Source organism: Drepanopeziza brunnea (genome assembly GCF_022702325.1).
Source record: "Drepanopeziza brunnea f. sp. 'multigermtubi' strain 214-2 chromosome Unknown ctg1, whole genome shotgun sequence".
NCBI classification, from domain to species: domain Eukaryota; kingdom Fungi; phylum Ascomycota; class Leotiomycetes; order Helotiales; family Drepanopezizaceae; genus Drepanopeziza; species Drepanopeziza brunnea.
In genome coordinates, this window is record NW_027094064.1 from 5,646,086 (window position 1) to 5,672,095 (window position 26,010).

General features: G+C 40.5%; 3 protein-coding genes across 3 annotated transcripts; all 3 read left to right on the top strand.

The window, feature by feature from the left end:
* Positions 1-1,509: 1,509 nt before the first annotated feature.
* L3040_001165 (uncharacterized protein) lies at positions 1,510-2,626 on the top strand (the record flags this gene model as incomplete). The annotated part of the gene is made up of 3 exons (XM_007293178.2): positions 1,510-1,776; positions 1,877-2,306; positions 2,523-2,626. 3 exons carry the CDS (start codon positions 1,510-1,512, stop codon positions 2,624-2,626), a joined length of 801 nt encoding a protein of 266 aa, XP_007293240.2.
* A 3,244-nt stretch (positions 2,627-5,870) lies between these two features.
* On the top strand, positions 5,871-6,923 carry L3040_001166 (uncharacterized protein; the record flags this gene model as incomplete). Its single annotated transcript, XM_066155451.1, has 3 exons — positions 5,871-6,714; positions 6,856-6,861; positions 6,913-6,923. 3 exons carry the CDS (start codon positions 5,871-5,873, stop codon positions 6,921-6,923), a joined length of 861 nt encoding a protein of 286 aa, XP_066013464.1.
* A 17,836-nt stretch (positions 6,924-24,759) lies between these two features.
* On the top strand, positions 24,760-25,534 carry L3040_001167 (uncharacterized protein; the record flags this gene model as incomplete). The annotated part of the gene is made up of 3 exons (XM_007293180.1): positions 24,760-24,894; positions 24,951-25,044; positions 25,098-25,534. 3 exons carry the CDS (start codon positions 24,760-24,762, stop codon positions 25,532-25,534), a joined length of 666 nt encoding a protein of 221 aa, XP_007293242.1.
* Positions 25,535-26,010: the final 476 nt, after the last annotated feature.

Consider the following 26,010-nt stretch of genomic DNA (forward strand, 5'->3'; position numbering starts at 1 on the left):
AACTTCGCCCGGAGAAATAAGCTATTGCCACCGAATGATCTTGGCTGCCCAGGTCCTGATGACATATTTCTGCTTATCTTCAGCCTGGTGAAGGCTGACCCCCACGTCTCCGTCTCATTCTTATTGGACTGGCGGACGCCCACGGACGTCACATTTCTCTGAAATTCCCAGCCCGTCTCACTCGGATTCACGCGGTTCGAGCCGATCATTGCCAGCTTCTGCATCCGATCTGGTCTCAAGTACAGTACAGTATTGCATATACTACTGTACGTACTACTGGTACTACTCCTGCAGGAAAGAGGACCATGGCTGACGTGCTGGTCTGTACAGTACAGTAGGTACAGTACTGTACTGTAGGAGTAGGAGAGCGTGGCGAGCGCATGGCAAGCATTCTGTACGCTAAACTTGTTCGGTGTCGCTTCTGCGCTGCCAACTGCGTCTCAGACTACCGTCTCTCATACAGTACGGGTACAGTATCGATCTCGGGCTCACCCTACACTCTACATATTGGTATTGTAGCAGCCGTTCTTCGGCCTCGTTCCCGGCCATTGGCTCAGCATTGCAGCAGAATATGAAGGATCATGTCGATCCTCTGCACTTCGCTCTATGCTACTACTTCCATCTCTTCTCCTACATCTACATCTACTTCTACGTCTACTTCTACTTCTACTTCGCGGGTCCGGCCACGAAGAGAAGATGGAAGATCCTACGTAGGACTGCTGGAAACGGACCGGGCCGGCCGGAGCCTTCTACTTCTATTTCTCCTTCTCCTTCCACTTACTTTTCTTATTTCTTGATTTATCCTACCGTATACGGTACCCGCGGTACGGAACAAGCAGGACAAACAAAACCTTCTTTTCTACTGGTATTGAACCCCCGTCGTCAATTCTTGGCCAGGCCAATCTTTTTCCCCGCCTCGTCGCTAAAATCACCCAAAACAGAGAAACGCAAGTGTGGCCATGCCCAGCAGGCAGGGGAATGGACGGTCGGCGAACAAGCCCATATGCAGCTTTTCCTGTTTTCGATCATACCGGAGAAGTCTTCCGGCCTCCCACGAGGCTGAAACGGTCCACCGTCTTTCACGCTACCGAAACCTGGCACAGGCGAAAGGGAATATAAGCATGTAGCCTAGAGCACCGAGCACCGAGCACCGAGCACCGAGCACCGAGCACGAGACTGTTTATACTCTGCTCGAATTCGAAAGTCCATGTACGGAACATCATATTCATCATCGACATCATATACATCGCATACACCACACACATCACACACATCACGTATACTTATCACCTACATAATCCGACACCGTTTCCCATTCGAATGAATGAATGGCCTTCTTTTTCTCTACCATCGCTCGCACTTCTGTCTTGGGTTCCACGTTCTTGCCGCTGTCATGTTACTGTGTGCTTCGTTACCACACTAGATCCACCTCCCGTGTTTGACTGCTTGGTTATAACTTATTTTGCCTTTTTCGGGGCTGAATGAGGATGCGAGATGCTAGTGGACAAGATGCAGTCTTCGATGTTCAAGGCCTCGCGCCACTCGTCACCAACATATACTACACCTCTACCTGTCGTGCGATTAAGAGGGCCGGCACAGCTCTCACGTTCCACTTCAGACTCAAATCAGTCCTCGCCGTCGACCTCTTCCCCCAGACTGGACCATCCTGTGGGATCAGATGGCGACGCTCCAGAGGGAATTTTCAGCCCAGAGGTCAAGAAGATCATGCGCAACAGCATGTATCTTACGTTCAACGCTCCACGGGTTGATGACTACGTACGTACTATCCTTAGATACATCCGGCTGGGGTAATCCCGTCCTTAGCTAGCCCATCCTTGCTACTTCCGTGCGTGATTGTATCTGAAAGTTTTCACAGCACCGGGCTCTCTTCTTGACCGAGCCACGACACACTTCAGACAACTCTCTCAACGTCTCAGGAACATTGTTCCACGCCAGCTACGACAGGCCGAGCGGAACACCCGAAGGCACATCCAAAATTTGGCAGCTCGAACAAAAACCCTCGCGAGACGTCTCCGCTGTGAAATCACTTGTCCTCTTGTACAAGATATGTACTCTGGACCCTGCACGTGGGCCCATCGAGTCTCAATGCGAGGAGATCCGTTCAATCGTTAGCCGAGTCCCCCTTGGTCGACAAAACCGCGAGGCTCAGCTCGGGCCTCTTTCCGAAGGGGAAGGAAACCCTGTCCTCGACGGCTACGACTGTGTGATTTGGACAGTCGACGCCATTGACGCCCTAGCCCAAGCCGGAATACTCTCTCTTTCGAAGATGGGCTTTCGTAACGCAGGTAAGCTACCACGGGCGTTATTGGTATCAAACCTCAACCCTCTATGAACCTCTTCCCGCTCTTCTTCCCCAGCTTTTTTTCTTTTTCTTGCTGGGCCGGAATGTAGTTGCCGGTTGGATGATTTGCCGAAGACGGAAAAACTTCTTCCCTAAGAAACTTCTCGGGGAACGGGATGTGGTCTTGAGCCGAATGAGACGCTGACTCGGGCCCATCTAGGTGAATTCATGGCTGCTGCCCGAAGCCAAGCCGGCCCGGAGAACGCTAGAAGCATGGTCGGTGTCGACTTCGGCGGGTTGAGAGTCGTAAACGAGCCGAGATGACTCTCTTGGCTTCATTCTGGTAGTTCTCAATAAGGAACTTGTCAAAGACGAAGAAATAATGCTAGATTTCATAACAGCCCGGGATTCTCTGCATCGAGCCGGTCGAGTCTGCATTGGTCCATCGATGTTCCCGATCGGTGATTTACTGCATTTCGCTTGCGGGGTTCTTCTTTGCCGCGCTGGATATTTTGCTACGCAGGAACGGTTCAGAGAGGCTGGGTGGTGTCATGGGGGTTTCTTGATTTCCAATCGTTGGTCGGCGTTTGCAGCATGCATAGATTCTCTTCTCGTCGGCTACTACCCAAGTCGTATGTATACGTTATATAATGTTATTTTGTATAATGTTATTCTAGGAGATTTGTTTACTTAAATAGCATATACGCATCTTCACGGAACATTTACTCTCATTGCATCAATTGTTGATTGCAACTGTTTCCTCGGGGAGGAGGGGGAGGGGGAGGGGGAAGGGTGCTAGCGAGCATTCTCAGGATGGAAGAGATACAGCCTACAGGGACGAAGGGGACCTGAATCCTGGGAGATGGTTCCTCCTTGTCGTACTTACACCTTCTCCAGTTGCTTAATTGGAGAGGGAGGCATGCCTAGGTAACTATCTGGGTGCATAGCTCGGTAACGGGTTGTTATGTTTGAGACGCCGTAACATTTACCTAATTCTTATGTTATAGCTGGCTTTTCTCTTTTACGGGGTACGCATGTGTGTGATCCCCTTTTGGAGAACCGAGAGAATAGGTTTGCGGAAACTTGGAAGATTTCGAGACGACGGTATTAGGGTGTAGCAATTGTATGGAGCACCGAAAAAAAAAAAAAAATTTTTTTTTAAAAAAAACCCGGGACACGTCTCGCGCAGGAGCTCGTGTCGTAATGCACGCGTGGATGCATACATACTCTGTACGGTACGTAGTATATGCAACCTCCTGCATTGCATCGTCACCCCCTGCCCTGCCCTGCCCTGCCCCTGCGTACCCGGGCAAACGGGCGTGGAGAAATGGCGGTCTGGTCTGCTTCACCGTGCAGCAGTTTTGCGGTTGGTAAGTATTAGGTAATATACATTTGGATTTTTATGGGCACGTATAGGAGCTAATAATAGCCCTGGCAATCGACGTCGGATTGATGGGCAGGACGGACCGGGTTGGAGCAGTGTCGTTGACAGTTAGTTGGCTTGATGTAGAGAGTAGAGAGAGGATCAAACAGCCCGGACATAGGTAGATATATATAGATAGATACTATAGATATATATAGATAGATAGATAGAGAGATAGATACGTAGTAGATTGATAGATACGTAGTAGATTGATAGATAGATAGTTAGATATAAATATCCCGACGAATAGGTCGCTCAAAACTCCAAGACGACTTTGAGTTTGGCAATAATAGCCTCGCTTAGCCTCGCTTAGCCTCTGGTCGGACATTTTCGGCCGGCCGGCCGGACTCCTGAGCCATTCAACTTTCAAGGCCAAGTCAGCACGCTTACTGTTCCGCCTTCAAATTCGTGGGCGTCGACGCGCGAGATGCCACGTATCGTGCAGCAGCAAGATGCTCCTCCGCCTACGGTACGCCAGAAGCTGCAGCTGCAACAATACTCCGTACAGCGGTCGTACAGTACCTGTACATCTACGGTACCTACTTTACGACGATCAGAGCTGGTGCATGGCAGTTGCTGCATGCCGAGGGGGGACAGCCAAGGGGCAAAGGGCAAAGGGCAAGGGTAAAGGGGTAAGGGCAAGGGCAATTGCAGTGACCCAAGTGACTTTGAGAGAGAGAGAGAGAAAGAGAGAGAGAGAGAGAGAGAGAAAGAGAGAGAGAGGGAGAGAGAGAGAGAGTCATATCGTGTGCTGTTCGTTCGGCGTCCTTATTTTCTTTCCGTCTGATTTTTTGCAACCCTGTTTCTGCTGCATGTTTGTTTATACTGTCGCTGTTGTTACAGCTGTCGTCGTCGTCGACGTTGTTCGAGACGCGATATCTGAAACGCCCTTGGTGCGTCAAGGTCCTTCTCTTCTCCTCTGTATATTTCCCCGATCTGGGTGCAGTGCATCAAGTGTTCGCTGGTTCACTGAGGCTCGGCCCGCTGCATCTGAAGCCTATCTATCATACATACTATACTTTGCTTGTGCTATACCTACCGAGCCCAGCGACGTGACCGAACATCCCGGAACGCTCTCACCGCTCTAACGGCTCCTCAGGTGCAATTGCGAACTTCTCGTGGTTCGAGATGCATTGTGCGCCTTCTATCCCACTGCTAGAAGGATCCAAGGCAAAGGGTTCGCGCGAGCTCCCGTGCTAGGAACGATCCCCTTTGGCTGCGCTGCTGCACCCGCCGTTTTCTGCCAGCTGTTGGCTCTCGAGCCACTCGAGCCACACAAACCATACCGAGTCCCGTCCTGATTGAGCACCGCTCTGTAAATACAGGATATAGGATATAGGGTTAGTGCGGTGCGACTGGGCGACAGCTGCTTGCTGCTTGCTGCCCCTTTCTGGCCTCTCTTCCTCTTCCCCCGTGAATCGTTACATTTGGATCGGTCTGACTTGGTGCTTCTAGATTGGTGGTGGTGGTGGTGTTGTTGGGTGGTAGGAGGTGGAGGTCTCGAGTTCTCAAGCTGTGAGCCTTGAATTTGGATCCAATTACCCTTTGGTTCAATTTCGAAGTCTTTAGGACGTGGCATGCTAATAATTGCAAGCTTGGGTTATTTTTGGAGCATCAAAAGTTCGTCGCGAGTTTTGTATCATCAATATACACTTGCCATCCCGGCGTTCGCTATTCAAACTTCATCTTTCAACAGTAACCTCGCCACCGACTTCAACCACGGGGTGGGTAAAAAAGGTGGCGATTGGGACTTTTCCTTGGTGAGTTCGATTGGGATCTCCTGTCTTCCATTGCGTCCCTGATCTTCCTGATCAGCAAGCGCGCAAACATGGCTCATTCAACTATTTAGACTCATTTCACAAGATAAACGAAATTCTCGGAAAGTTTGCTCCTCGAGTCAGATTGCTCGAAGACGGCTTCTTGCATCTCCAGCTCCCGAGTGACCGAAGCGCTGTAACGACTCCGGAGCCGGGTATTGCTCAAGAAAACTGTTACCAGGCCTGAAATTGTGACTGGCGGATTCCAGCCGGCAATCTACTCTGGACCCAGCCAACGAGATCGGGCCTTCTCTCTCTCCTTGGAGACACGGCCAATCGTCAACCCTGGTGTCCTTGAATTCGGTCCTTCTGCAACCAAAGAACGCCAATGGCTTCTTCCGAGGTCGACATGAAGTTTCTGGGCACCTTCGCTCGCAACATCCAGATTGATCAACCTCTCCTCTCCCAAAGCCTCTTCCAAATCCTCGGGAACATAACCATGTTCTCCGACAGGGTACTCCGAGCCCGCAAACTCCGCCGTCTAGACACAACCCGCGATACCAAATCGGTCGACCTGTACTGCCGCATCATATGGTACACGCGCGAATGTCTCAAGATCCTGGAAGAATACGTGCTCCCCCTCGTCTCCAAGACGGTCGAGCTCAAAGTCCTCGCGCACAAACTCCGCGCCAGCTTCTACCACCTCTACGTCCTGTTCCACAACCAGCCGCCCGTCAGCCTCAAGATTTCCACACCACCCGGCCTCAAATCTCCCCGAGCCACCAAGCTCGACAAAGGGAAGGACATCGACCGCAGCTCCACCCCAATCGAGCCGGTCCGGCCGAGCTCCGTCCAACCGACCCACCCCTTCGAAGGCGGACCCGTCGGCGGCATCCCGCCTCCGCTCCCCTTGGAGTTCGCGCCCAACTTTCTCGTCCTCGCCGGCGACTTCCGGCCCCTCACACTCCAGTACTTCCAAGAAGCGACGTCGCTCGCCGACAGCCTGCTCTGGGGCAGCCACCCCCTCCGGCTCTCGGTCAAGGTCGAGTTCACGGCCTTCCTGTACGACTGTCTGCACGAACGCGACCGCTCGCGCCAGCTGGCCAAGGCGACCATCTCGGAGGTGTACAACGCCACGGAGGGCATGGATGACGAGATGTTCGAGGAGGCGGCGCAGCTGGTCGGCATTCTGGGGAAGATGATGAAGAGGGGGCTCGGTGGGGGGGCAGGAAGTACACCTGGCGGGGGGAGCGTGGGAGATTTCAGCAGGACGACGACGCCGCCGCTGCCGCCGCCGCCGCCGAGGTTCAAGGAGGCGTCTTCTTTTGTGATGGGGAGTCTGGGGAGCCCGGGGATGGATAATCCGATATAAGGGGCCTGTTCGTTCATCCCTCCCCCCGTCCCCAAATCTTCATTGACAAGGGATACAGGCGTGGGGTAGAAATTCCTGTTTATAATTCTTCCAACAGAGGTTTGGAAGAGAGAGGAGAGAGAAGAGGGCGTGAGTGAGCGAGAAAAGTTTCACGAAAGGGATGAGTAGTCGCTCAGTAGCAGCAATATAAATAGGGGGAAATGCTTAAATGCGCATCATCTCAGCCATCTACAGTATAAAATAAGGTGTGGGAGGTTGGGAAATAGAGGAGGAGGAGAAGGAAGAGGAGGAGGAGGAGGAGGAGGAGGAAGTGGTCGTACGTACTCCACTCCGTACATATTTTTTCCTGTCTCATATTGTGGGAATAAGGGGATCGGAGTTAAGGACTCGATCGGGGATAAGGGTGGCCCGTGCTTGGCACGTGCACCTTTGCCATAGCAACCACATGGTGGCCCGTGCACCCATGCACCTAACTACATGTAACTGCACCTCGCAGCTAGAATAGCTTCCTCCCCCAGAGACTTAACAACACCACGAATGCAACCACTTGCTATTCGTACCGAGTCTTACGTGTGCACCCTATTATGTAACCAACACTGATCAGTAGTTAAATTCACACTTAACCATAGATGAGCTAGGTACAGAAAAGAAGAGGTAGTTTTTGCCTCTTCAAAGGTATTAACTACGCTACAAGCAACCGTTAGTTCTTAACAAGTCTAGCGGAAACCCAATACAATTGGCAGTACTATCACTAGTTGTAGCGTCTATCACGCAACCACCTTATCACGCAACCACCGCCGCTAATATGGCGGATGACAGAAACAGAAACCCTCCCCCTTACGAATTCGAAGACCCCCCCCCCCCCCCTCTCAAAGAAATCTGTTCGGCTTCTAGCAAGTAGCTTCGAGGAACTCGAATGGACTCTCCGAAGCAAATTCAAAGTCGATCGAGAGGTATAAGAAGCTGATGATTTCGACCTTACTAACAAGACCAAATAGACCTAAGGTTGCGTTCACTCGTATATTATCCGAGCCTTCGATATATTCAAAGATGATTATCGCTACGCTACAAGTGACAATTTATAAGAGACATACTAGAGCTTCTTTAAAAGATAGACTAAACTATTGTTCAAGCTAGGTCACATCACAATCCTAAAATACTTATACAATCACCTCTTCGTCCACTACGTGTAAATGAAAGATCCAAGAAGTAGTATAAGCTATGCTTTAGCCTTTGCTGAACTACTTCACAGATCGACATTTCTCGTATTTCCACCTCACGAAAAGGCAAAACGAGAAAAGCGACTCAGTTTAATGATATACAGACCTGCCGTCAAACCTCCACCTTTACCTTTACCTCCCACACCTCTTATACCGATGCAACTTACACGACCACCCCTTCCACCGATACACCCCCAACTGTATCGACCCCTACCCTCACCTTCGAATGATATACAATTCGATATACTATTCGATAGGCAACCTTATCAACAGCAGAAACAATGGGAGTTCACCCTTGACCTTCGACTACCCCTTGACCCTCGACTACAACCTTTACTACCGATTCACTCGATCTTGTCTCGACCCTCATCTAACCTAATGGTTCATAAACAACCTTACGTACCACCTTTCGAACACCGCGAACTTCAAGGACGAGGAGCAAATAAGGGAGGCGGAGGTGATGATAGTGAAAGCAACCATACGGAGGACTCTTATCGCAAAGATAACTACAAAGGAGGTGGAGGAGGCGGTGGAGGAAGAGGTGAAGGAGAAGGTGGAAGAAGAGGTAGAAGAAGAGGTGGTGGAGGAAAAGGAGGTGGAGGTGGTAATGAAAGAGACCTTGACCAATCAGCTAAAGGAGGCTGGAGATCAAGCCTAGCGCAGTTGATTAGCGGACTCAATAAGATGTATAGACATAAGAAAGAGCTCAAATACAATAGAAGAATATAAGATATACTTTTCGTAAAGCTAAAAAAGTTTTACAGCTTATGCGAAACATGCGACATCCCTCTTACCTTATACGCTAAAGCTTTCCCTGTTATGCTTACCGGAGTAGCAAACGCTTACTATATCGATCAAATAGCTAGCAGAAGCTACTCTTTCGAAGCTATGACACACTTTATAGCCTAACACTTCGAAACCGATGAAAACCGAAAGCACTACATAAGCTTATAAAGAACTACTACATTCGCTAGTGTTATTGCAGACAAAGAGAACATCGGGAAGACCCGATTAGAATGCTTAGAGATTACGATGAAGCTTTTAAAAAGCTGTCAGCAAGGCTTTACACTCGAATACTAGACCGATAACGTATTGCGCGATCAACTTATTAGCGCTTGCAATAGAGTCGAGGAATGCAGACTAGCAATGTTCAATCCAGCTAATACATACGAAGGAGTTGCTGTTCAATTACGATCAGCAATCGGTACTATTTAAAGAGAACGCTAAGTACTCGAATACATAGCCTTTCTTACTATGTACTATGTTTTTAACGACCACAATTGCGATACCAATTGCAATCACAAGACCTATTACACCGATCGAAACTATAAAGGATCAAGTGAAAGCTATAACCGTAGCTCAAAAGGCTATAATCGCGGTAGTGGAGGCAAAGGTAAGAATAAAGGTTTTGCACGTAAAGGAAAGAATAAAGGCTTCCGCGGAGGTAGAAAGCTTAAGGTATGCTTCATCTGCGGCAAACCCGACTGCTAATTTACAAAACACTCTTTCGAAGAACGAAAACGCTCTTACGACGAATACAAGAAAGGCGCTACGTACCACACCACTCAACTAGTAACCTTGGCTTATTTTGCAAGCTTCTTAACGGACTACGAAGGAGTAAAGGGTATTGCAAACGAGGAAAATCATTAAGATCAAGCAACATACGTTATTGAAAACTATCAGTACGACGAATACGATCACGGTGACCGCAACTACTTCACTCAAACCTTTCTCACCGAAGCTAGAAAAGTGACAAGCGCCGAGACTATTGCAATTTTACAAGAACGCTCAGCTTATTACGCTTTCACTACCTTGGACGCTATGAACCCCTCAATTAAAGAAGATGAGACCGTTCTATTAAAGACTTACATTTTACACTCCTGGTATTCAGCTTACCGATTCTAAAGCTTCCTTCTCGATTCGAGAGCTGCAAGTAAGTCTTTTGCAAGAGAAGCACAAGTGAGAGCTCTTTAGCACCACTTGCTTGAATTACAAGTGATTACTACTCAAGAAGGTACTATCAGCTTCGGCGAGACCTCGGCTACTATCAAAGGAACCGTAGAAGTACAAACACCAATTAGCAAGATTGTTTTTCATATAGTCAATATTAACACCCCTTTCTTAATCTATTTGAAAGACATAAATTCTCTTAACGTATATTTTGACAATCTAAAAAACCTGCTTATGCAAGGCTATAATAGCGTGCTAGTTGTTAGAAAATAAAGCTACTTATTCTTACTGCTTAATCAGCAAGAAACTATTACATGCTACCTCACCGAAAGAGAATTGCGTCAAATTCATCGCCGCTAAAGACACCCTTTAATACAGCGTTTTGCTACCACTCTTAAGGCTGCCGGTGAAGAGTTTGAAACCGATATCCTCGAGAAGATTACTAAATACTATGCGCAGTATCAACTATATAAGCAAGCTTTTCGCAGATTCAAAATCTCTTTAAAAGATGAGTATGAATTCAATTATTCGATTATTATTAACATTATATATATTAACGGGGACCTCGTATTACATATCGTGGATTCAGCTACAAGCTACGGTTTTAAAAGATTCCTTAAGAATATAACTGCAAAACACGTATAAGATACAGTACGTTACTATTAGATCGATACATACTTAAGCTTTTTAAATATAATCGTAATAAACGCTAGAACCAACTTGAGCTCTTAAGAGTTCAAACAACAAGCAAATTCGATGAATACTAAGATCAAGGTAATCTTAGTCGAAGCTTACAATAGCGTCGGAAAAGTAGAACGCTATTATAGCTTTCTTCGAAGAATATATAATATTCTAAAAGAGGAACTAGCAAGTGAGGGAGTTGATAAGCACATAGTACTTTAAATAGCTTTTAAAGTTATCAACGATACAGCCGACCCCGGAGGTATTATCTTTACATTGCTCGTATACGGCGCATACTTACGCTTTTCTAAAACAGATTCTCTAACACTATCTATAACAAAAAGACGAAAAGCCTTTCGAGCTGCAACTAAAGAGATTCGTCGATTACAAGCTAAAAGAAAAGTCAAGGACGCTTTAGCAATGCGAAATGGACCAAATACTTTGAAAACCTTTAACCTCCTTTTGCAATCAAACGTCAGAGTCTATAAAGAGGTAAAAAGTAAACTAAGTAAAAGCGAATAGACCGGACTGCACAAGCTAATTGCACGTGAAAACGAAACTTGCAAGGTACTCGTAAACGACCGAATTAGCGAATTCCGTTTAGTAATTGTCAAACCGTACTATAAAACACTTTTAGATACGCTAAACCTCGAAGAATCCTTGCCACCGAACCGGTCAACTAAAGCTAAATTATTACCGGTCCAGCTTACAAAACAACCTATTACTCTAGCTACTAAAATTAAATCACGCTCGCGCAAACCGAAAAGCAGTTTGGCAATTCGCTACAACCCCCGTTACTTTTTTGCAAGTATAAAAGAGTTCAAAGATTTTAACAAGCAATTTCTTAATTACGAAAGTAATATTATTATAATATTCCTTACTTATAAAGAAAAGGCTGATGTTGCGCTCTCTACGAAGCTTAGAAACGAAGGAGTTATCACTACGCTCGGCGAGCAATTCGTAGAATCACGCCTCTAAAAGCTAAAGGGCCTAATAGAAAAGGAGGTATTTAAGGTTGTAAAATACAACCTTGCGATCTACGGAACAAGCCGCATATTCAACTCTCGAATGGTCGATAAGATCAAAAGCAAGAATACCCTCGAACTATACGAAAAATCACGCTTTATTATTCAAGCTTAAGGCGACGAAAGCAAGTATGATATTCTCATTTAATCCCCGACTATTCAACGCAATAGCTAGCGTTTAATGATTTCCTTAGCCTTATTCTTAAAATCCTTTAATCAAGCAATAGTTTTTTTGCGAAATATTACTTAAGCTTACGTATCGAGCCAGCGCTACTTCGAGCGTATGATCTTGGCGTATTTGCTTAAGGACCTCTAACACTTATACTCTCCGGGCTACATCTTACTAATTCGTAGACCTCTATACGGAATTGCGAAGGCAGGTACCTATTGGTGGAACACTTACTACAGACACTATAAAAATAAGCTATTCATAGTCTCTTTTACATACGACCTTTGTTTATTGATCTCTACAACTAGCAAATTCGTTATTATTAGAATGCAAACAAACGACACACTGATAATAGCTGACAAGGAGTTCAATAACTTAAAAGAGCAAGAGCTTAAGAAGGCTGATTTTAACGCTAAGCCAAAAGAAACGCTTACAATAGAAAACGAAGTGACATTTAATAAAGGAACACTAAAGAAGTTCGCTAATAGCTCGATTCTACTTAAGCAGAAGGACTAAGGGAAGAAGCTAAAGCTAGTTACCGAAAATAAAAACAACTACTTGGAACAGCGAGCACGTATAGCTTACATTGCAAGCTTATGTCAGCCCGAAGCTATTTTCGACTTATCTACCGCCGCGCAGATCTAGCAAAAGGACCTCACTTTAAACGATATTACCTTCTTGAACAAAAGAATTGCATAGATAATAGAAAACTAGCAACGAGGCTTAATATACTTCAACATCGACTTACGTTCAGCGAAGCTATTCGTATTTGTAGACGGGAGTTTTGCTAATAATAAAGACTGCAGTTCACAAATTAGTTTTCTAATTATCTTAGCAACCGAAGAGAAGTTTAACAGCTCTTTCTTTATTTAAAAGAACCTCATCGCTGCTAGTTCCACAAAATGCAAGCGAGTAACACGCTTAGTACTTGCTTCGGAAATCTATAACATAATCTCCGGTGTGGATATTGCTATTTGCGTAGCTACCACTCTTAAAATAATTACTAACAAGCTAGAAGTCCTCGAAGTCTTTATAATCGTCTATACCGACTTATATTCCTTTTACGAATGCTTTGTCAAGCTCGGAACCACTAAGGAAAAGCGCTTAATAATCGACATTATAGCTCTTAAGCAATCATACGAGCGCCGAAAGCTTGCAAAGGTCAGATAGATTGAAGGAAAGGATAATTTAGCCGACTCTATAACGAAAATCAACCCAAATAAGTCGTTAGCGACCTTTATTAATACGAACAAAGCCAACGTACGTGTCGAAAAGTAAATGGAGAGAGCATAAAAAGGTCAGGCCGAATTTAGAAAGAACGGTGATAGTATTTTTTACCGACAACGTTAAGAATGAAAGAGCTATTTTTATTTGTATTAGAATTGCAATTGCAATTGCAACTATTGCAATTGCAAAAGAGAAAATTGCGAGTGTAAGAATGAAGGGATCGGAGTTAAAGACTCGATCGAAGATAAAAGTGGCCCGTGCTTAGCACGTGCACCTTTGCTATAGCAACCACATGGTGGCCCGTGCACTTATGCACCCAACTACATGTAACTGCACTAGGCTGCTCCATGGGGCCCCATGGGGCCCCATGGAAATTCGAGTCCTCCCCACGGGGGAACCCACGGGGGGTACAAAAATCGGCCTTCCCCATGGGGAAACCCCATGGGGGGTGGGGTTTCCCCATGGGGTTTCTCTATATATATATATTCATATCACGTGGCCTCGCCTAATAGCTTAAGAAAATCATATATACCAATCGATTTACTAATCATATTTACTAATCGATTTACTAATCCCATTTACTAATCATATTTACTAATCACATTTATTAATTATATATACTAATCACGTTTACTAATTATATTTACTAATCGATTTACTAATCATATTTACTAATCACATTTACTAATAATATTTATTAATCGATTTACTAATCATATTTACTAATCGATTTACTAATCACATTTACTAATCATATTTACTAATCGATTTACTAATCACATTTACTAATCATATTTACTAATCACATTTACTAATCATATTTGTTAATCACATTTACTAATCATATTTACTAATCACATTTACTAATCATATTTACTAATCGATTTACTAATCATATTTACTAATCACATTTACTAATAATATTTATTAATCGATTTACTAATCATATTTACTAATCGATTTACTAATCACATTTACTAATCATATTTACTAATCGATTTACTAATCACATTTACTAATCATATTTACTAATCACATTTACTAATCATATTTGTTAATCACATTTACTAATCATATTTACTAATCACATTTACTAATCATATTTACTAATCGATTTACTAATCATATTTACTAATCGATTTACTAATCACATTTACTAATCACATTTACTAATCACATTTACTAATCACATTTACTAATCATATTTAATAATCGATTTACTAATCACATTTACTAATCACATCTACTAATTATATTTACTAATTAATTTACTAATCGATTGATTAATCGATTTTAAAATAATAAATAAAGTATACTTAAGTAAGTAAAACACAAATTCATAAGGTAGCGATAATAGTATTTAATTTATTTAAAAGAACAAAAGAACAAAAGAGCAATTATACTATATAAATATATATAGCGCAGCTTCGCTTAATAGCTTAAGCGCAAAGGAGCTTACTAAACAGGTGTAAAAGAGCACGTGCAAGGCCAGACTGCATTTATAACAGATTTACTAATCGATTTACTAATCATATTTACTAATCACATTTACTAATCATATTTACTAATCACATTTACTAATCATATTTACTAATCATTTACTAATCATATTTACTAATCATATTTACTAATCATATTTACTAATCACATTTCAATAGAAAATTTAAACCTTTAATCAATTTGCGATCGGCAAATCAGCGAAGATAATTTAAAGTTAGTATTTCGTATATCGCAAAGTATATTAAAAATAAAGAACTTAAAAAAAAGTAAAATTATCGGTGTCTTACTAATTAAAGAAAAGGTCAAAGCATTGCTATGACGATGTCAGCGCTTTGACAATCAAGTGGCAATAAGATTACGCGAATCCTACCCCCCCCCCCCCCCCTCTCCTTGAATAGCCCTTAGCTATACGAATTGACTTGTATTGACTTGTATTCACTTGTATTCACTTGCATTCACCTGTATTAAAAGTCTATAATAAAGATAAAAACCTGAAAAGAAATATAATAATAGATTTATTATTAGTTAAATTGAACGTTAAAGCACTGCTATGACGATGTCAGCGCTTTGACAATCAAGTGGCAATAAGATTACGCGAATCCTACCCCCCCCCCCCCCCCCCTCTCTCCCTGAATAGCCCTTAGCTATACGAAGTAACTTGTATTGACTTGTATTCACTTGTATTCACTTGCATTCACTTGTATTAAAAGTCTATAATAAAGATAAAAACCTGAAAAGAAATATAATAATAGATTTATTATTAGTTAAATTAAACGTTAAAGCACTGCTATGACGATGTCAGCGCTTTGACAATCAAGTGGCAATAAGATTACGCGAATTCTACCCCCTCCCTCCCCCTCTCCCTGAATAGCCCTTAGCTATACGAATTGACTTGTATTGACTTGTATTCACTTGTATTCACTTGCATTCACCTGTATTAAAAGTCTATAATAAAGATAAAAACCTGAAAAGAAATATAATAATAGATTTATTATTAATTAAATTGAACGTTAAAGCACTGCTATGACGATGTCAGCGCTTTGACAATCAAGTGGCAATAAGATTACGCGAATCCTACCCCCCCCCCCCCCCCCTCTCCCTGGATAGCCCTTAGCTATACGAATTGACTTGTATTGACTTGTATTCACTTGTATTCACTTGCATTCACCTGTATTAAAAGTCTATAATAAAGATAAAAACCTGAAAAGAAATATAATAATAAATTTATTATTAGTTAAATTGAAAGTCAAAGCATTGCTATGACGATATCAGCGCTTTAATAATCAGTTAGCAATAAGATTACGCGAATCTTACCCCGTCTTACCCCTCTTATCCTTTCCCTGAGTCGCCCTTAGAAGTTAGCTATACGTATTGACCTGTATTGACTTGTATTTCATATTTACTAATCGATTTACTAATCGATTTACTAATTGATTTATTGATCGGAATAGCAATACAATTACTCGAATCATATCCCCCTCCTCTTGAGTAGCTCTTAGCTATACGCATTCACTTGTATTAATCTGTATTACTTGTATTGACTTGTATTAACTTGTATTAATTTATATTGATCTGTATTAACTTATATTAACTTGTATTTCATATTCACTCATCGATTTACTAATTGATTTATTGATCGGAATAGCAATACAATTACTCGAATCACCTCCCCTATCTTAAGTAGCCTTTAGCTATACGCATTCACTTATATTAATCTGTATTACTTGTATTGACTTGTATTAACTTGTATTAATTTATATTGATCTGTATTGACTTATATTAACTTGTATTTCATATTCACTCATCGATTTACTAATTGATTTATTGATCGGAATAGCAATACAATTACTCGAATCATATCCCCCTCTTCTTAAGTAGCACTTAACTATACGCATTCACTTGTATTAATCTGTATTACTTGTATTGACTTGTATTAACTTGTATTAATTTATATTGATCTGTATTAACATATATTAACTTGTATTTCACATTCACTCATCGATTTACTAATTGATTTATTGATCGGAATAGCAATACAATTACTCGAATCATATCCCCCCCTCTTAAGTAGCACTTAGCTATACGCATTCACTCATATTAATTTGTATTACTTGTATTGACTTGTATTAACTTGTATTAATTTATATTGATCTGTATTAACTTATATTAACTTGTATTTCACATTCACTCATCGATTTACTAATCGATTTATTAATCGATTGATTAATCGGAGTAGCAACACGATTACGCGAATCACCTCCCCCATCTTAAGTAGCCTTTAGCTATACGCATTCACTTATATTAATCTGTATTACTTGTATTAACTTGTATTAACTTGTATTAACTTGTATTAATTTATATTGATCTGTATTAACTTATATTAACTTGTATTTCACATTTACTTATCGATTTACTAATCGATTTATTAATCGATTGATTAATCGGAGTAGCAACACGATTACGCGAATCACCTCCCCCATCTTAAGTAGCCCTTAGTTATATGCATTCACCTATATTAATCTGTATTACTTGTATTAACTTGTATTAACTTGTATTTATTTATATTTATCTGTATTTCACATTTATTAATCGATTTATTCATCGATTTACTAATTGATTTACTGATCTATCTATTGATCGAAATAGCAATACGATTACTCGAATCATATCCCCCCCTCTTCTTGAGTAGCCCCTGGCCATGCGCATTCACCTGTATTAATTTGTATTACTTGTATTGACTTGTATTTACTTATATTGATTTGTATTAATTTATATTGACCTTTATTAACTTGCATTAACTTGTATTGACTTGTATTGACTCGTATTTCACATTCACTTATCGATTTACTAATCGATTTACTAATCGATTTACTAATCGAAGTAGCAATATAATACGCCAGTTATTTGCACCCCCTTCCCTCCCTCTATTGCAATTGATAAGACTTTAAAGGATTAATCAATTTGCGACCGACAAATCAGCGATTATAAGTTAAAGTTAATGTTTCGTATATCGTAAAGTATAATTAAAATAAAAAACCTTAAAAGAAGAATAATTATCGGTTCGTTACTTACTGAATTAAAGGTCAAAGTATTGCTATAACGAAAGTAGCGGCTGCAGCAGTGCAGCGCTGTAATAATTAAATAGCAATACAATCACGCGATTCATACCCCCCCTTCCTCCCCCTTCTTTCCCCCTTTCCTGAATAGCCCTTAGCTATACGTATTAACTTATATTAATCTGTATTACTTGTATTGACTTGTATTAATCCGTATTGACCTGCATTTCACATTTACTAATCGATTTACTAATCGATTTACTAATCGAAGTAGCAATACAATACGCCAGTTATTTGCCCCCCCCCCCCCCCCCCCCCCCCCCCCCCCCCTTTTCCCCTTATTGCAATTGATAAGACTTTAAAGGATTAATTAATTTGCGACCGACAAATCAGCGAATATAAGTTAAAGTTAATGTTTCGTATATCGTAAAGTATAATTAAAATAAAAAACCTTAAAAGAAGAATAATTATCGGTTCGTTACTTACTGAATTAAAGGTCAAAGTATTGCTATAACGATAGCAGCGGCTGCAGCAGTGCAACGCTCTAATAACTAAATAGCAATACAATCACGCGATTCATACCCCCCCCCCCCCTTTTCCCCCCCTTCCCCTTCTTTTGAATTGCCCTTAGCTATACGTATTAACTTATATTAATCTGTATTATTTGTATTGACTTGTATTAATCCGTATTAACTTGCATTTCACATTTATTAATCGATTTACTAATCGAAGTAACAATACAATACGCCAGTTATTTGCATTCTCCCCCCTCCCTCCTTATTGCAATTGATAAGACTTTAAAGGATTAATCAATTTGCGACCGACAAATCAGCGATTATAAATTAAAGTTAATATTTCGTATATCGTAAAGTATAATTAAAATAAAAAACCTTAAAAGAAGAATAGTTATCGGTTCTTTACTTACTGAATTAAAGGTCAAAGTATTGCTATAACGATAGTAGCGGCTGCAGCAGTGCAGCGCTGTAATAATTAAATAGCAATACAATCACGCGATTCATACCCCTCCTTCCTCCCTCCTCTTTCCCCCTTTCTTGAATAGCCCTTAGCTATACGTATTAACTTATATTAATCTGTATTACTTGTATTGACTTGTATTAATCCGTATTGACCTGCATTTCACATTTATTAATCGATTTACTAATCGATTTACTAATCGAAGTAACAATATAATACGCCAGTTATTTGCACTCTCCCCCCTCCCTCCTTATTGCAATTGATAAGACTTTAAAGGATTAATCAATTTGCGACCGACAAATCAGCGAATATAAGTTAAAGTTAATGTTTCGTATATCGTAAAGTATAATTAAAATAAAAAACCTTAAAAGAAGAATAATTATCGGTTCGTTACTTATTGAATTAAAGGTCAAAGTATTGCTATAACGATAGTAGCGGCTGCAGCAGTGCAACGCTGTAATAACTAAATAGCAATACAATCACGCGGTTCATACCCCCCCCCCCCCCCCTTTTCCCCCCCTTCCCCTTCTCTTGAATAGCCCTTGGCTATACGTATTAACTTATATTAATCTGTATTACTTGTATTGACTTGTATTAATCCGTATTGACTTGCGTTTCATATTTACTGATCGATTTACTAATCGATTTACTAATCGATTTACTAATCGATTTACTAATCGAAGTAGCAATACAATACGCTAGTTATTTGCACCCCCCCCACCCCCCCCCCCCCCCCCCCCCCCCCCCCCCCGCCCCTTTCAATAGCCTCTAGCTATACGTATTGACCTGTATTAATCTGTATTACTTATATTGATCTGTATTTACTTGTATTAAGCACTTGCAAATAAGTACCGACAACCCCCCTCCTTAAATAGCCCTTAGCTATACGTATTGACTTGTATTGACCTGTATCGACCTGACTTATATTAACCTGTATTAAAAGTATATAATAAAAATAGAAAATCTTAAAAGAAGTATAATTATAGATTCATTATTAATTAAGTTGAAGGTCAAAGCATTGCTATAACGATATCAGCGCTTTAACAATCAAGTAGCAATAAGATTACGCGAATTATACCCCCCCCCCCCCCCCCCCTCCCCTTCCTTGAATAGCCTTTAGCTATACGAATTGACTTGTATTAACCTGTATCGACTTGTATCAACCCGTATTAACTTGTACTGACCTGTATTAACCTGAATTAACTTATGTTAATTTATATTAACCTTTATTAACTTGTATTTTATATTTAATAATCGATTGATTAATTATATATATTAACTATATTTACTAATTACATTTACTAATCACATTTACTAATCATATTTACTAATCACATTTACTAATCACATTTACTAATCACATTTACTAATCACATTTACTAATCATATTTACTAATCACTTTTACTAATCACATTTACTAACCGACAACCCCTTCCCTGAATAGCCCTTAGCTATACGAATTGACTTGTATTGACCTGTATAGACCTGTATCGACTCGTATTAACTTATACGAACTTGTATTGACTTGAATTAACTTATATTAACTTATATTAACCTTTATGAACTTGTATTTTATATTTAATAATCGATTTATTAATCATATTTACTAATTATATTTATTTATTATATTTCTTAATCACATTTATTAATCACATTTACTAATTACATTTACTAATTACATTTACTAATCACATTTACTAATCACATTTACTAATCACATTTACTAATCACATTTACTAATCACATTTACTAACCGACAACCCTCTTCCCTGAATAGCCCTTAGCTATACGAATTGACTTGTATTGACCTGTATCGACCTGTATCGACCCGTATTAACTTGTACTAATTTGTATTGACTTGAATTAACTTATATTAACCTTTATTAACTTATATTTTATTTTTCATAATCGATTTATTAATTATATTTACTAATTATATTTATTAATCATATTTACTAATCACATTTACTAATCACATTTACTAATTATATTTACTAATCACATTTACTAATCACATTTACTAATCACATTTACTAATCACATTTACTAATCACATTTACTAACCGACAACCCCCTTCCTTGAATAGCCCATAGCTATACGAATTGACTTGTATTGACCTGTATCGACCTGTATCGACCCGTATTAACTTGTACTAATTTGTATTGACTTGAATTAACTTATATTAACCTTTATTAACTTTTATTTTATTTTTCATAATCGATTTATTAATTATATTTACTAATTATATTTATTAATCATATTTACTAATCACATTTACTAATCACATTTACTAATTATATTTACTAATCACATTTACTAATCACATTTAATTATTATATTTACTAATAACTTTTACTAATCTCATTTACTAATCTCATTTATTAATCGATTTATTAATAGATGTACTCATCGATTCATTAATCGATTAATTTATTATAATAGCGAAAATAAATATAATAAAGCATAAAGTAATTCATTAATAAAATTAATAAAAAAGGTTTGATTATTTCAGAAAGAAAAATAAGAAAAAAGCAACTGCAATTATATATATATATATATAATATACGTAGCTTTAATTCAAGAGCTCGGCAAGCACGTGCAAGTTAAATCTTTTCAAGTAACGTGACTTATAACTAGCCCCACTTTAAACCCATGGGGTTTCCCCATCCCCCGTGGGTAATTTCACTTAAAAAAATCCTCCCCATGGGGCTTTAAAAAAAAAATCCCCCATCGGCCAAGGCCCCATGGGGCGAATGGGGAGGAAAACCCCGTGGGGCCCCCACCCCATGGAGCAGCCTAAACTGCACCTCGCAGCTAGAATAGCTTCCTCCTTTAAAGACTTAATAACACCACGAATGCAACCACTTGCCATTCGTACCGAGTCTCACGTGTACACCCTATTGTGTAACCAACACATATTATATTATATTATATTATATTGTACTATATACTTTGAACTAGATCATCGGCCACTGCGGGCCATAGGTACCTAGAAGGAAAGACTATATATATAAAAGAAAAGACAATTTTTATATGAAATCCATGTCTGTTAAAGATACTCGCGATTGTACGGTATTTCTCTTATCTTGTTTAACAAAAAGAAACATGGTGGACTATTATCATTTTTTTGGCTAGAGGCGTCAAGGCGTTGGTATAAGAGCGGCCACTGAAGAGAAAAGGGTGGCTATATCAGGTAAGGACTAAAGACGGTATCGGACGAAGTATTTTTTTTTTGTTGTTGTTGTTGTCGTTGTTGTTGTTGTTGTTGTTGTTGTTGTCGTTGTTGTCGTTGTCGTTGTTGTTGTTGTCGTTGTATTTATCAACGTCAGGCAGGTATCCAAAACGCAATGCTTGGTTGGACCTTAGAACCTCCTATAGTAGTAGCAGGGTACGACGACGTGCTAAGGAAAGTGAATACGTATGAAGTACCTACCATCTAGGTAATCGAGAGTAGAAACCACGTCAGGGGAAAGCTTTCTTTGGAATAGAATAGCTTCGGGTCTCTGAGCCCGCGGTATCGCAAAGGCTTTAGAAAACCTCTTGAAAGCTTTTTTTATTATTTTTTATTATTTTTTATTATTTTTTATTATTTTTTATTTTTTTTATTTTTTTTATTTTTTTTATTTTTTTTATTTTTTTTATTTTTTTTATTTTTTTTTATTTTTTTTATTTTTTTTATTTTTTTTATTTTTTTTATTTTTTTTATTTTTTTTATTTTTTTTATTTTTTTTATTTTTTTTATTTTTTTTATTTTTTTTATTTTTTTTATTTTTTTTATTTTTTTTATTTTTTTTATTTTTTTTATTTTTTTTAATAATATACCCCGAGTTTTTTCTCGTCAATTGTCGACGGCCTCGATTCGTATAAGTACGACCTTCGTTCTCTCTTTACCGCAGAGTTAAAAAAGGCTTGCGTTCGTAGCCCTTATACCCGTATAGAGCCGGTGTGTTTGCAGAGCGCTATCGAAGGCGCTATACTGTGTCTTCAATCAATCGAAACGAAAAACCTTCTTACCTCTTACACCCGTTCCCTCTCTATCGCGGATCCTCTGAGTCTTTCCAGTCGGCATGCTCGTCAGGTACAGATCGTAGTCGGCGTGGTGGTCGAAGGAGGGAAGGAGGTCCGGAAGCGCCGGTAAAGGAAGATCTCTTCGAGAGCCGCCGCAATCTCGATGATTGGATTTAGGCTCTCCAGACTCCTTTGCCGCAAGAGAGAGATGAAGGTTCGTAGGAGACACCTCGTAGTATAGGTATAGGATCGTAGCCTCCTAATTTGCGGAGTGTAAAAAGTGGAAATAGCTGGCTCTTACGTAGGCGGCGATAAGTAATAATAAAGTTGAGCGACGACGATGTTTGTTCACGGGTGCAATAGTAGGTATTAAGCTGCGATGAGAATAAGTTAGGATTTGACAACAAATACCGGTAGTACCACGGTACAGGCGTAATTGTTACACCCTTGAGGGTACCTAGGGTAATCAGGGAATTTAAAGTGGAAACTAAACTTTTGAGGCACCCTCGAAGGGTAACACTGGTAGTACTTAGGCCTGTACCGTGGTAGTAGGTAATTAGACGTAAGAGCGGATTAGCCTCGGCGTCTTCGATACCGGTATACCGGACCTGAGCTCAAAGTATTGACTGTATATAAATAAAGGATTCGATCCAACTCGGACCTATTCCGACCTATTACTAATCAAAGCGAGCTTGCGAAGCTTTGTGTTACCGGAGAGCTCCTTCCCCTATAAGGGGGAATGTGGCCTCATGAAAAAATGCAAATAGCCTTTTTTAGCGAATGGAACTGATTGGTCAGTTAAAAAGTGCGCGTGGTGACGGGAGGCAGAATCCCAAAATGGCAGACAACGTGCTTGAAGTACCGGTACTAACAATTGAAGACTAAAGATTTCGAATATCAAATCATTCAAACAAATACGCCTCTTTAAATTCTGTGAACTCTCAATTCCGCGTATGTACCTTGGTAGGTGCACTCCCAAGCTCGCTTTGATATTACGTAAGCTGCTTGCCATTTACGTCAACTTACTTGATACAAGTACATCTGTGCTCCGTATACCGTACGTCGATCTTTTCAATACACAATCCCAATAAAAAAAAAAAGGAAATTTGCAATACTATAAATAGTTAGCTAAGCGTGTAGTTGAAATCTCGATTTTATTTTTAATCGTCGGTTAGTGAACCTTAAATTCCATTGAAAAAAAAAAAAAAAAAAAAAAAAAAAAAACTCCCCGTCGGCCTGTGTCGGCACCATCGATCCGGAACACCTAAACAGGTAGGCACCTTTGCCCTTGTAGAATCGATAGAAAATCCACCAGCTAGGTATCATATCGTCAATATTTATGTAGGAAAATTAGGGTTGGCATAATCATTGATTGATTGATTGGTGGTACCCCTTGCACAAGAGTCCTGTCAAGGGAAACCTCTACAGGTAGAATTGCGCTCAGACCGGTTTTGTACATTATTTCGGGCGTGTACCAAGTACTACTGGATCAAAATTTGTAGGGCTTATATTAAAAGTCGTAATTTGATATGTGTTCCTGGTGGCTGATGCCGACCTGGCGGGATTTTTTACGTCAATAATCGATCCAACCGACGATGAAAATGAAAGTGAGAAAGAAGGTCAATCAATATGTTGGCCCCACCATTTATTTATAGTCGACGTAGAAACATCAGATACCCGTTACGAATATTGGTATACGGTACTAGTATACTAGTAAGTTAGTATATGAGTATAATAGTATGGTAATATAGTAGTACTACGTATGTTGGTATCTTGGTGTACTAATATAGTATACTAATCTTTGGTATACTAATATTAGTAAAATGAATAGGGCGCAAGAGATCCTTTCTAGATTCCTTTTTGCACCTGCTTATATTTAAAGCATGCCATCAGCTTCTTTACCAGCACCTCCTTTCCACCACGCTCCTTTCCACCACGCTCTTTACCGTCACGCTCACTACCATCACGCTCGCTACCATCACGCTCGCTACCATCACGCTCACTATCATCTTTTGCTTGTGCAAGTTTATTTCTTCTCGTTAGCTCGCACTATCCAAAGCCTTATCAACCTCAATACCGAAATTCTAACACGATGCCATCATCGCAATCCATTTGCTCGATCTTGCTGGCCTTTGGCCTTCTCTTCCATGTAGCTTATGGAAGTGGTATATCTGCAAGGGAAGATACACGGTCAATAGAAGTTATCGGTTATCGAACCGTTTCTAGCGTAAGTTATACTTGATTTTATATAATAAAAGCTTATATTAATCTCGCGAATGATAGACGGAAGCCAGTATGGTGAGCCGGTACCACAGGGTTTCCACAGGTAGTTACGAGTTGACCGACCGCAACCAAATAGGAAACGGCCTCTATCTCGGTAAGTTGATTACTAGATCTTCGTTTGTTACGCGGAGTTAACAATCTGCGTAGTAAACAAACATCCTGGTTGGAGTACGAAAGAGAATGATGACACATGGTTTTGTTCCATCAGCGCGAACTCCAAAGCGTATAAAGACGCCACCAAAGTATGGATCCCAAGGAAAGCAAAGAGCGCTGCGAGCCGGCGACGAGAGGTATTATGGTTCCAAGATGAAAAAGTTATCCTCAATTATATTACGTCAAAGGCGCCCGGATCCCCGGGGAAGGCAGTACGCTTTTCATATATTCCAAACACCTTTGGAGATTGGCAAATGGTTATCCCAGATGAATTGATAGAGAGCGACGAATTAGGACTATCGATGACATGCTTCGATTCAAAGAGGAAGCTCAAAGATTATTCAATCAAACCATACCAGGAATGGAAGGGATTGGGTATTATTGGAGGTCCTAATTCCAAGAAGTGGTTTTCTCGGTGGCGTTCGTCTTAAGCACTAGCATCGGTGAGCTAGAAGAAATGAGAGGTGAGAAGGGAAGAGCTAGAAGGACGGATGGAAGGAAGAAAGGAAGCAAGAGAGAGAGAGAGAGAGGGAGAGAGGGGGGGAGAGGGAGGGAGGTGGCAAAGGAAAAGATTGTCAGATCTAGACTGTATTCGAGACTTGGGATTTGAGAAAGAAAGGAAGGCAGAAGTAGATAGAGCGATCTAATTAATCTAAAGCACACGAATAGATTGATAATGATCATCATTAATTAGGAGCTATCATATATCGAGAGAGCAGCAAACTGAATGTTCGGAAACAAAAAATGAAGGTATATTAATCACAACTTAACTTATTACATATTTCTTATCCTCGTCGAACTTCGGCCTCATTCCTCTCTTTCATAGCTTCTGAGTTATACCCTTCCGAGCCCTTATAGCCTCTGCTACTCTCCTCCTCCTCCTCCTCCTCCTCCTCTTTTTCGAACT